The sequence below is a fragment of the Nicotiana tabacum genome, chromosome 17, assembly GCF_000715075.1.
Source record: "Nicotiana tabacum cultivar K326 chromosome 17, ASM71507v2, whole genome shotgun sequence".
NCBI lineage: Eukaryota > Viridiplantae > Streptophyta > Magnoliopsida > Solanales > Solanaceae > Nicotiana > Nicotiana tabacum.
The window spans coordinates 86,755,194-86,767,335 of record NC_134096.1 but is presented as its reverse complement, the minus strand read 5'-3'; the positions used below and the strand labels follow the sequence as shown (position 1 = coordinate 86,767,335).

Here is a 12,142-nt window from a genome sequence, read left to right as displayed (position 1 = left end):
TATTTAACATACTATGATTAATTTACCTCATGACATGGAGGAAATCTTATTTTCTGTGTTAATTTTTTTAATCACAATTTGGATTAATAAACCAGACTAGATCCGATAAAAACAATGTAATGTGGGCCAAGATAGTAATGCAAATAAATTTGTACTTCACTTTGAACTAGTGGCATAATAGGTTTCTGTATACTATACTCACTTAACAATCCAGTAATTAATTATTAAACAGAAAATCCGTGGAATACATTTTCCCAAACTATCGTTCATCCTTGTAAAACGGCGACATTTCATCACTCTCCTTCATCAAACGTTACTCTCTCATCCAGTTAGATCAAAATGCATGCAAACAACAATGGATAAATACGTCCAAAGCTTCCTCAACAAGCTATCTTTAGCCTTCCTCATTATAGCCACCCTTATCCTTTTCCTCCTCTTCATTAAAACCCCTGAAACCTGCGTTAATCCTAATCTCACCAAACCTAAACCACACCACCGTTTCCCCAAATCCACCTGCGATTTCTCCCACCGAGCTAAAACCTCCATAAAAAAACACAACCGTCGTTTATGGTCCACAAAAGCCTGGATCCAATCAGTTGATTCATTTAAAGCTCAGTTCCAGACTCTACAGGCGAAGAATCTCTTTTCTAAACATTCACGGGCCCTTGTGGTCTCCGCCGGGCCGGGTCATGCTGTTATGGCCCTAAAAGAAATGGGCCTTCGCGACGTAACGGGAGTTGAGCTCATGGACTCGCCGCCGCTAGTCAGCCGTGCGGATCCGCATAATCTGCCGTTTTTTGATAATGCGTTTGATCTCGGGTTTAGCGCTTATCTGGATCGGGCATTGTTTCCGGACAGATATGTTAGGGAAATGGAGAGAGCGGTGAGAGTTGGCGGCGCGTGTGTAGTGGCTGTGGAAGAGTGCGGCGGCGAAGAGGTGGAGGAAGTGGTGAAATTGTTTCGAAAGTCTAAGGTGTTGGGAGTAAGGAATGTGACAATGGGTGGAGAAAAAAGGACTAGAATCGTCATGAGAGTTACAAGTGACTGAATTGGAGGATGCAATTGAATTGTTGATCCTTCACAATTCGGTTGCAATTGATTCTTTTTGGTGAAATATCAAGTGCATGTTGGATTATCTTGTATAAGATGGTATATTCATGGACTTGTATTTTCTTACTCTTCATTAGAATGTGCATGGACGAGGAACTTTGTATTGAGAATAGGCTAGGGACTTTCTCCAGATAGATCACAGAGTTTTAATTAAGTTAGTGATACTTTGTACGTATACTTTTGAAAAACTTTACTCTATATATATAGTTTGAGCTGAAGATAAGTAGGATATCTGTATTGCTGATATTGTTAGTCCGCCTATGAGCATTCAGATTATATGATCATTAGTACCACTAGGGTAATTTCTTCTTCTTTTTTCAGTTGGGCTTAGACTACTATATTTTTTATAAGCGAACCCGAACCCTAATTAAATTAGTGCAGTACAGCCCCTAGAGAATTATGAAATTTCGTTGACCGGGTGAATTCTGAATATTAACCAAGAACAAAAAGTTAGGAACATCTCCATCTTTCCCATCTGTTATATGTAAATAACATATGAATTATTACTACTCGCCAACTCATCACAATTGTCTTTCATAGTTGAATGGAAGTGGCTCGACATTGTTGACTGGTGTCTGATAATCATCTTATTGATGGAACTGGTAAATGGTACGGAGTAATGTGTGGTGTACGGATGACTTTGGTAAAAAAATAACGAACATTTTGGTTGCGAGTTATCAGCCACTTTGTGAAAGAAAAGAAGCTGACATTTAACAGCCACACTACCTTAGATATATACAAGACTTTGTATAGTTGTATTCTCCGTCGTACTATAATTTGATAGCAAACCACAATTACCAACTCTGAGCGAAACTCATTGGTCTCTAACTGGACATTCATGTTTGACTCTATTGGAAGATAACGAAAAAAAGCAAAAATACCTATTGAAATATTTGTGTCGTTTTATTATACATTAAGAAAATAAAGTGGAGTTAGAAAGATTCCTCTCCAATTATGTGGTTAATTTGTTATTGTGTTTACAATGTTTAATTTCCTTTTCACTTTAATAAAATAAGCAGTAAAACTACAAACTTAATAGAAGCAATTCCAGACTAGCTTGAAAATTTTGCCTATCATTTGACGGGAGCCGAAAGGTAACTTTCTTGACTAGCAAAATATGAGTAGGCAAAAAGAGTAAAATAAGAGAAGGCTCATTACCTTGAGGTTTCGCTGCAGGTAAGTGACAAAAAGAGAGACGAATTAGAAAAGATGATTGATGAATGGTTGTTCCGCCCCATTATTATATTACCTATTTGTGCTATCATTAAAAAAATTATTGTCCCACCAGACCAGAACAACGACCATAACTATTAGTTTAGTCATAATTTCATAAGCAACATAATATTAGTGACGATATCTTGTATTAATTTTTAGTTCAGTTTTTATTATCTAACCTTCCCTAGCAATACTTCAAGAATAGCAACCATTGAAAATCAAAACAGACATCCAGTTTGCTTTCTGCCTTTCTTGCTCCCTGGTACCTTTTTTTTTTGTCAGTTCTTCAAACTAAAATTACGAAAATTTATGAGTGAAATTGAATTCTGCAGATAACCAAAGTTAAATGAGATAGACAAGGTCAGATTTTGAGTTGGATGACCTAATGGGGCAATTTTCTTCCATGAGAAGAGAATGATGGAAGTGGTGAATTGCTGGAATACAAGGTTGGTCAACTGTGGTATCATCTTTCTGCTCCTGTTTGTTCAATCTGCCTTTGCACAAGGTTAGTCCACATAATCATTCTCAATGATCTACTTAGTTTGAAAAGGAATATATAAATGTTACTTATTGTCGTGATATCACTAAGACAATTGCTCCGTTCTCTTTTTTGAATGATATTGATCATTATCCTGTTTATTTCTATAATGTTGCTGAATTTCCTCAATAACACTAAAGTTTGAGGCAATCAATTTTACCTTCATTCCTATTTTACCCATTTAATGAATCAAAGCACAAGTCTAGCCCAAAATTTGCCTGAACTATTCCAGTTGTCCTCCCATGGGGAACAAAAAGATGAACCCTACAGCAAATAACACAGAGTGTTTTGTATTATATCGAACTATCATAATTTAAGTTGTGTATGACTAAGTCCGCAGTAAACATATGAAAGCCCAAACAATAAATAACTTTTTTTGTCAGATGTGGTGACTTCACTAAATGCAATCCTATATAAACTAAAACATTCACAACATAAAGACACTGACAAAGCTGGATCTGCCTGATCAATTACCTCAACTATCATTTAAGCTGTGTTTGGCTGCTCGAAAAATAGAATAAAATGCAAGGCTGCAAAATTCCAGGGCTATAAACCTACTGAAACTGTATAAGCAGATAGGACTTGATCAAGGAAAAAGGTTGTAAGAAGACTGGGCAAAATAAACTTACCTGCATTACCAAACACCATAAGATCAAGCACTAGGCACAGACGGATTATTACAAGTGCAAGCAGTAACTGGCTATTTGTAGTATATATATATGATGTTTAAGCTGATGAAAAACAATCTCGCCATAGTATGCAGATATGTCTTATTTTTCGTCTACTTAAATCTAACTTCTAGATTTCAATGCAATCTTGAGCAGTATTTCTAAGCATACAGTGTTGTGCTCCTGCAAACTTTACTGAGCCAAGTACCAACTTAAGTTGGATTTCAGATGAAACTTGGTTCCCTGAAAACCAAAGTTGTATTATAAGGACAGCGCACAAGAATACACCCTATGAACGAGCTCGATTTTTTAGCTCAGACATTGGTCGTAAGTGGTGTTACAACTTGCCAACCAGGATTGATCAAGACTATCTAGTAAGAGGTACATTTCTTTCTGGCAATCAAGAGAAGGCAATCCCACACAGTTCTTTTGTTGTTTTGATTGGTGTCACACCATTAGCCACAGTGAAGTCATCTGATGAACTTAGGGTTGAGGGAATTTTTCGAGCTACTAGAAACTATACCAACTTCTGCCTGTTGAACAAGAAAGGAAAACCTTACCTTTCTAAGGTTGAACTCAGACCAATAAATCCAGATTATCTGAAGAGGGAGCCTTCCGAAGTACTCAAACTTGTACATAGAGTAGATTCTGGAAACAAGGGTGCCGAAATCAGGTACCCCTATGACCAGTATGATAGGATTTGGAGACCAGCCTCAAATCTGGATTCAGAAGTTGCTCATATCCAGCCATCCATTGTTAAGCAGGCCAATGCAGAAGCACACCGTTTATTACCTCCTTCGTTGGTGTTACAAACAGCCCTGACCCATCCGGGGAGATTGGAATTCCTGCATGAAGACCTTGACACTGGATACTATACCTACTATCTCGTCCTGTACTTTTTTGAGCCCAATGACTCAGTTCAAGCTGGAGAAAGGGTTTTTCATGTATACATCAACAATGTAAAGAGACTCGAGGTTGATATACTGGCTAGTGGTTCCAGATACCTGGATGTAGTTCTGAAGTTCAGAGCAAACAGGGCGGTTAATCTGACTATGATTAAGGCCTCAAATTTATCGCAACTGGGACCAATTTGTAATGCTTATGAGATTTTAAAGACTCTGCCTCGAGTTAAAGAAACAGCCATAGAAGAAGGTAATTTTAGTCAAAGAATGTAGTAGTAGCAGAATAAATGCATATGTAGAATTGTAGAAAAACATTTCAGAGACTACATTTATCATTTCTCTCTCTATGTTTCAGTTGACATAATGGTGAATATGAAGATGGAATTATTGCAACACAACCAAAACAATGAAATATTAAGAAGTTGGTCAGGAGACCCTTGTCTTCCTCTTCCATGGCGCGGTCTAACTTGTGATCGAGTTAATGGTACTTCAGTCATCACTCAGATGTAAGTTATTCCCTCTCTATTCAGAGATTCGAAGTTGTTAGGTTTATTTGAACATTATCAAGTAATATATCTGCCATTGTGTCAACCTTATATGGTATCATTGTCTGTGTATTTGAGATGGATGGATTACACTTCTGGTTGCTTAATCATTTCCTACTCCCTATCACAGGAATCTCTCCTTGGGCGGCCTTAGTGGACCAAGCCCTCCTAGCATCCAAAAACTGATGCACCTAAGAAAACTGTATGTCCAAGCCGTTGTTATCAAGACAACTATTTCATCTGATTGATTCTCTTTCCAAGAAATTTGCAGTCTGTTATAGGTTTACTAAGCAATCAAGTTATTTGCAAAGGCAGGGATATGAGCAATGATGGCTCCAGTGGCACAATCACACTCTTTCCATCATCCTCCACATTTTCTTCAAGGTAAATCTTCTATGTTGGACTCCACATAACATAATCGTGAAACATGAACAAGTTAAATGATATCATACAGAGGATTAAGCTCTGAAGGATTACCAAAGCAGTACAAAAAGTTATAAAAAACATATCATGCTTCATGTGTTTCGATGAAAAATATGATGTGATACCAATATCTTCTTTTCCTTGTCCCTTCCCTCCAGAAACTTCAGCAGGAGCCTTCACCTCAGCAACAAGCTTTCTAAAAGCATCAAGGAATCTAATAGCACCACAGTGTATGAGACTTTGCCTTGTCTTCAGGAAAAAAATGAATGTTCTATGCCTTTATCCTGTTAAATTATTCCCAGTGCAGGGGAAGGAGCAAAAGGATAGGAGGATCAGATAGCTGACAAAGAAAGTGAAATGAGCCTAATTTCCTTTTTTTCATCTTTGCATTTCAGCAAGGGAATGGCTAATGGTAAACAAAATACAAGTTCAGCACATAAACTTGTGATAGGTGCAGCTGTAGGTGCATCTCTCCTAGTGATCCTCGCAATAGTTATCTCTATTGTTTGCCTCTACAAAAGACGAGTAATAGCAGGGCCAAGATTTAGTATGAGAAGTTACTCAGTGACAAAGAGTAAGTACACTCTCAGCACACCAAAAATAATCCTGCATGCCTAATGCATGATAATATATATTTCTGAATGCCATAAGAAACTTATCCTATTCTTTAGGCACATATTTTCGACCATGACAATCCATTCTTCTTTCTATTTTGTGTACTAAATAATAAGACGCCATGCACGAGTCGTTTTGATCCTCTTGAAGGATAATCTAGAGTTCACATCAACATACTCATAAAAAAAAAAAATCTTTGCCTCCACTTAAATAGATTGTTTAGCCTACAACTTTGTTTTGCACAGAGACATCATTTGAGAAATTATGTTATCAATTTGTCGTTTCGCACATCATTGAGAAAGCATAGACAATAGAGTGAAGAGATATGTAATCTAGAAAGTCATAATTTAAGTGCTTGTCTTTCTTGAAATAAGCTTAAGATAGGACCCAACAAAATAGAATCATAAAACTTTCACCATAAAACAGAAACTGTAACTATATCATCTGTTGCAAGCGAGCTTTACAGACAAGAATTCTAGCTATTTGAAAGAGTTATATTCTGTAAGATCTGGTACTTTTCCACTATGAGAGAACATGCTCGAAGTTTTCTTTCAAATACAGATGCAGTTTATTCAGTACCAAGCACAGATACTACCTTGAAGTCAATATCCATCAGGAATTTCACTTTGGAATACATAGAAGCTGTTACACAGAACTACAAAACTTTGATAGGTGAAGGTGGTTTTGGATCTGTTTACCGTGGTACCTTGACTGATGGTGAAGAAGTGGCTGTAAAGGTCCGGTCAGCCACTTCGACTCAGGGAACTCGAGAATTCAATAATGAGGTATCAGTCTAGAGCATTTTTAGACCAATTTTCTCCTAACTGTGACATCTGCATTAAACCAATAAAATAGATGCTGACTAAAATGTGAAGAAAACATCACCACAATGTCGGAGCAATCAACCTTCTATCTACTATTACTGTTCACATAGGAAACCAAACTAACTACATGCTCAAAATAATACTTTGTCTCACAAAATCCCATGATTCTCTTCATAATTACTCCCCGCAAACATTCCTAACCTCTGAAATATTCTGAATAATGTACTGGACAAGAAACAGTGTTATTAAGCAAAATTTAACCAATTATTTCAAGCTTTTGCAGCCATGCCCTTAACTTGATGTTCTCACATGTCTACTAAATGATAATTATCAGATTTTTAGATTTATCACTTCCTCCTCCTGATTTGTCTTGCACTCTTCAGGAGCCATCTTCTACAATAAGTGCATCTTATCCACGTATATGTAGTTAAGCCATGCATAACAAATAACACAGCTTGCAAACTAACCTTGTACTATCAATTTGTATTACAGCTGACCCTTCTCTCAGCTATTACGCATGAGAACCTGATCCCTCTTCTTGGCTACTGCTGCGAGAATGACCAACAAATTCTGGTTTATCCCTTTATGTCAAATGGCTCCCTACAGGATCGGTTATATGGTACTTCACATAAAAACAAATTCCTACTTCCTCTTCAACATAAGAACCAGCACTAATTTCTTGCTTTTTCACTCATCTTGCTTAGGAGCAGCGGCAAAAAGGAAGACTCTAGACTGGCCAGCCAGACTTTCCATTGCTTTAGGTGCAGCAAGAGGCAAGTACGCAAGGCTCTGCTATTGATACAGCTCTTCTGTGAAATAAACAATATCTTTGTACTTAAGCATGCATTAAATAAATAAATAAATAAAACTTGTTTACCTCAGAGAAATAGCTTCAGGGCATATCCTGAATCTAATACAGCATAACAGTCAATCATTCCCTGTGACTTATCATATCATCACAAGGCACATTTGTAACAGAAAATACTAAAGTTCTTCATTTTCAATATGTTATATCCCCCTCCTTTTGCAATGAATGAAACAAGAAAGTTTGAACATCTTCAGGTTTGATGTATCTTCACACTTTCTCGGAGCGCTGTCTGATCCATAGGGATGTCAAATCAAGTAACATACTTCTAGATCAAAGCATGTGCGCCAAGGTTGCTGATTTTGGATTTTCAAAATATGCATCTCAAGAAGGGGATAGTGGTACATCCTTAGAAGTAAGGGGAACAGCTGGGTACCTGGACCCAGAGTAAGTATAAACTCTTCTAGGTTGAATTGTCATTAGGAAATTAGAACAAAAGGTTTGTTTCTAAGACAGGGCCTAATGCATGGTTCTGCCACCTTAATATGGATTATCGTTATTTGAATCATCGCCATGAGAATCTACTGGGAGGTTCTGAATTCTCACTAAATGCATAAACAAAGAACCCAAGATATCATCAATATATCTGTTGAATAATTCACCTTTGTTATGAATTCACCAAAACACAAAATGGTTCAAAAATCTTCTGGGAAATCCAGCTCATGACCTCTTCATGAATTCCTTTTGCATAGGTACTACTCAACCCAACATCTATCAGCAAAAAGTGACGTCTTCAGCTTTGGAGTTGTCCTACTGGAAATCTTAACAGGTCGAGAGCCTCTCAACATAAGCAGGCCAAGAAATGAGTGGAGCTTGGTTGAATGGGTAAGAGTCAACTTAGCAAGCTTTTCTTTAGATTCTCCAGATACAACTTGCTACTAACTGAATCCTATTGAAAGCATGAGTGCCAAGATGAAAAAAGTTCTCTAACATTTTTTTCCAATGAACTAAATGGTCACCTAGACACTAGATAGAGAGCAACCACCATATGGAAAATGGTGAATCCAATAACCGACTTAAACTAAGAGTTGGAACAAAAACCTGTACCCCCAAAGCAGAAATCACATTTTCAGGCTTTAATAAGACCTCCAAATCATGTAGAAGCAACCTTACTGTCAGAACCATACTCCCCTCTATTGAAGCACAAAATTGGAATTATAGTAAAGTCAGTTCACACTCAATCAAGGAAACTTCATGTGACCTGAAGATTCACGAACCAGAACCGTAAGTCTCTTCTTATTAATTATATTGCAGCAAACTGCAGTGCAATGAAAAAGACCGAAAAGCTAATGCGAATGTATGAATAGCCTAGCCTCAACTACACCTGTCACGTGTGGGGAAGCTCAACTTTTCTTTTAAACACACAAAGAGCACCTTAAATATTTAATTCTTTAATTATTATTTTTGAAGTGGTAATTTGGAGCTACTCAGGTGATAAACTTATGTTGATTGCTTAACTACTTAGCCCTATATATACTTAATTGCTTTGCAAATTTACATTTAATCACACGCAAGTATCCACTTTGATGTACAGGCGAAACCTCTAATAAGAAACTCAAGAGTTGAAGAAATTGTGGATCCAGCTATCAAGGGAGGGTATCATGGTGAGGCACTGTGGAGAGTGGTAGAGGTGGCCTTGGCATGCACAGAGACATACTCCACTTACCGACCATGCATGGCGGACATCATAAGAGAGCTTGAGGATGCATTGATAATAGAAAACAATGCATCAGAATACTTGAAGTCCCTGGACAGCTTTGGAGGATCAAATCGTTTCTCTATAGAAAGGTCCACTGTCCTACCACCCATTAAATCTCAAATAGAACCATCAAGTCTCCTCTCAAACCCAGCTCCTCCACAACCAAGATAATAATTCTAGTGGATTGGATAAATTGGCTGCAATCGGTAACATATTTCTCTGAAAAGTTCCTGGATAATTTTTGGCAAATTACTCCTCAAATTCCATTAACTTAAAATGTCATTATTTGTACATTTGGTAGAGAAGATTTTATAATGTAATAGATCTTCCTAATAAATGCCCTTTAGTTGGAATTGTCAATTTCCACTTCTCTTCCACTCTGAGCATGGCTTAGAACAAACTGCAAACAAGCATATATTGTACTTGCATATAAAGAAGTTCATAATTATTTCTTTTACCAATATAGGGAGGAAACAACTTTTCAACAGCGGAAGCGGAACAATTGTTAAGAAATGCAAGATCAAGAGTTAGAAACACTCTAAACTTGACGAACCATCAAAAGCAATTACCATGGCTGCTTTTTAGTCCAATAATACATTTGATAGAAATGGAAGACCTTTCCACGTTAAGGCAGAAGTAAATATGTTACCGGTGTATGACAAAGAAGACACATGAGATAAAACATATTCAAAATAAGAGTTGCTCAGCTCCATCATTTGAGCCGGTTTAAATTCGGGAAGATACAAACAATTTTAAGAAATTAGAGGCTTAAAACAGAGTTAAAGAGGGAATGAAAGGTGACATAAGAGAAGGTGCATGCCCGGGAAGGAGCAAATATTTGCGTGTGTGTGTGTGTATAAACTCTAGCAGCCAATGTCCTTCATCAATAAACTGAGAATCCAGAGAATAATTGATGGTGAATGGGTTGCATGCTTTTTCACTCTAGTGTGTGAGTTTTTCAAGTTTACATCCTGGTAGAGTGGTAAAATGAAAACAATTACTACTGGAAAGAGATTCAGATTATTGTAAAAAATAAGCAGCAAACACTAGGACTAAAATGAAAAAACAAAAAGGAATACGAGAAGCAAGATGGCATATTATGTTTTATATAAGCTGAATAAGAGAAGGTGAAACGAAAGGAAAAAAAGAAAAAGTTCAGGACCAGCAGATTAAGGTTGTCTACAAATTTACAATCATATAATAAAGGCTAAGAGATTCAGATCCTTAAGTAGAATCAATAGCAACCTTTGTTTTAACCACATTGATTTTGTTTTTATTAAGACGTCGAATTGCTATTTCCACCTGTTTGCTAAAGGATTTGCATTGAACTAAACTGGAAGTAGCTTACAGTAAAGAGAATTAAGTAGAATCGGAGTGCAAATCAGACATTGAACAGAGCTTGGACTTCAAAGCAGTGCCAAACAAAACTCCAATGTATTCAAAGCTTCTCATTCAGCAAAAATCTATATACTTCTCGTCGTGGCCTCTGTAGAACGAAAATGGCGACAGCAAGAAGAGGAGATGTATAAAATAAAAAGAAAACAAGGAGGGAGAGAGAAAATACCGAATTGTGGAGAAATGGAGAAGATGTGAGATATTTTATTCTTCTTCACATTTCACTAAAGCAACAGAGGATTGACTACACGATTCACACGGAGCTGAGCCTGACAGTCTGTGAACCTCAGCCCGCCTTGTTGATTCGCTTCTCTTTTGCTATTTTCTTTTTCACACTTTTTTTGTTTGTTTGGTGATTCTAAAATTTCTCTTTCCTCTTCTTTTCTGTTTACTTTAGCATCGATTAACTTTGACGACCGCTAATAACAGTATGATGAATAAATTCAACTCTTAAATTCTAGATGATCTTTAACATGTTAATTTACATTAATAAAAAATGTTAAAGAAACAAAAAAAATTCAATGTAAGAAAGGAAAAAAGGAAAATTTTGCTTTACGCATACGTATGTATATCAAAGCTAATTCCAAGCGTATAAACATATCATTTAACATTGAGAATAAAAAGAAGACGATTGAAGTATGTATATCAAAGCTAATTCCAACCGTATAAACATAAACTTAGACATGTAGTAATAAACTTGTTTTAACCAGCAATTTTCTGTTAATATTAAAGACAATCAGTCCAACCTTTCTATCATTTTATTGACTTGTAGTAGATCTGCGGAGAGAAAACTAACAAAGTAGTAATAGCTATATTGTCAATGTTATAACTTATTACAGACTCCAAGCCCTATTTATAGCCTTTTTGGCCCAGCTTCTTTTTGGGTCAAAAGTATTTATTTTGTCAAAAGTGCTTTTGGCAAAAAATTAAAGTGTTTGGCCAAGCTTTTCTAATGAAAAAAAGTGTTTTTGAGGGTAGCTTCTCTCCAAAAGCACTTTCTTAAGAAGCACTTTTGAGAAAAATACACTAAGAAGCAGTTTTCAAAAGTTTGGCCAAACACTAAATACTGCTCAAAAGTGCTTTTCAAATTAATTAGTCAAACACAAATCGATTCTCTTTTTGAAAAATGCTTTTGAAAAAAATAAGCTTGGCCAAACTGGCTATTAATTACATAAACTAAATGCCATATCCCCCACCGCATACCCAACTTTCCATCATTTACCCAGACTTGCGTCTTGCGTAACCTTTGACACTTAAAAAAGCACTCTCAATCTGTAAGAAAACTTTTGCACAATTAGCCGGGCATTTGGTTCAAATCATTCAACTCAAAAGGTAATCAATTC

At 36.6% G+C, this 12,142-nt stretch overlaps 2 protein-coding genes and 1 long non-coding RNA gene across 4 annotated transcripts; 2 read left to right on the top strand and 1 right to left on the bottom strand.

Moving 5' to 3' along the window:
- Positions 1–355: 355 nt before the first annotated feature.
- Positions 356–1,048, top strand: LOC107792414 (uncharacterized). The gene has a single exon (XM_016614629.1). The coding sequence runs from the start codon at positions 356–358 to the stop codon at positions 1,046–1,048; it is 693 nt and encodes a 230-aa protein (XP_016470115.1).
- Positions 1,049–2,461: 1,413 nt separating this feature from the next.
- LOC107792417 (nodulation receptor kinase) lies at positions 2,462–9,757 on the top strand. 2 transcript variants are annotated; one of them, XM_016614634.2, is made up of 14 exons: positions 2,462–2,587; positions 2,658–2,830; positions 3,688–4,683; positions 4,789–4,939; positions 5,109–5,180; positions 5,294–5,362; positions 5,560–5,631; positions 5,797–5,975; positions 6,578–6,801; positions 7,333–7,459; positions 7,545–7,613; positions 7,903–8,092; positions 8,398–8,530; positions 9,240–9,757. In XM_016614634.2, exons 2-14 carry the CDS (start codon positions 2,740–2,742, stop codon positions 9,573–9,575), a joined length of 2,709 nt encoding a protein of 902 aa, XP_016470120.1. In that variant the 5' UTR covers positions 2,462–2,587; positions 2,658–2,739; the 3' UTR covers positions 9,576–9,757. The 2 variants fall into 2 exon arrangements, with proteins under 2 accessions (XP_016470120.1, XP_016470119.1); XM_016614633.2 differs by lacking the exon at positions 2,462–2,587 and having other exon boundaries at positions 2,598–2,830.
- On the bottom strand, positions 5,299–7,447 carry LOC142171579 (uncharacterized). The gene is made up of 2 exons (XR_012701301.1): positions 7,308–7,447; positions 5,299–5,913 (listed from the first exon to the last, which is right to left on the bottom strand). It is a non-coding gene; the product is annotated as an uncharacterized LOC142171579 (long non-coding RNA).
- Positions 9,758–12,142: the final 2,385 nt, after the last annotated feature.

Coding starts and splice junctions, on each gene's coding strand:
- LOC107792414 (XM_016614629.1), top strand. CDS start 356: ATGGATAAATACGTCCAAAGCTTCCTCAACAAGCTATCTTTAGCCTTC.
- LOC107792417 (XM_016614634.2), top strand. CDS start 2,740: ATGATGGAAGTGGTGAATTGCTGGAATACAAGGTTGGTCAACTGTGGT. Junction 5,976..6,577: donor AAGTTACTCAGTGACAAAGA/GTAAGTACACTC, acceptor TTTCAAATACAG/ATGCAGTTTATTCAGTACCA. Junction 6,802..7,332: donor CTCGAGAATTCAATAATGAG/GTATCAGTCTAG, acceptor TTTGTATTACAG/CTGACCCTTCTCTCAGCTAT.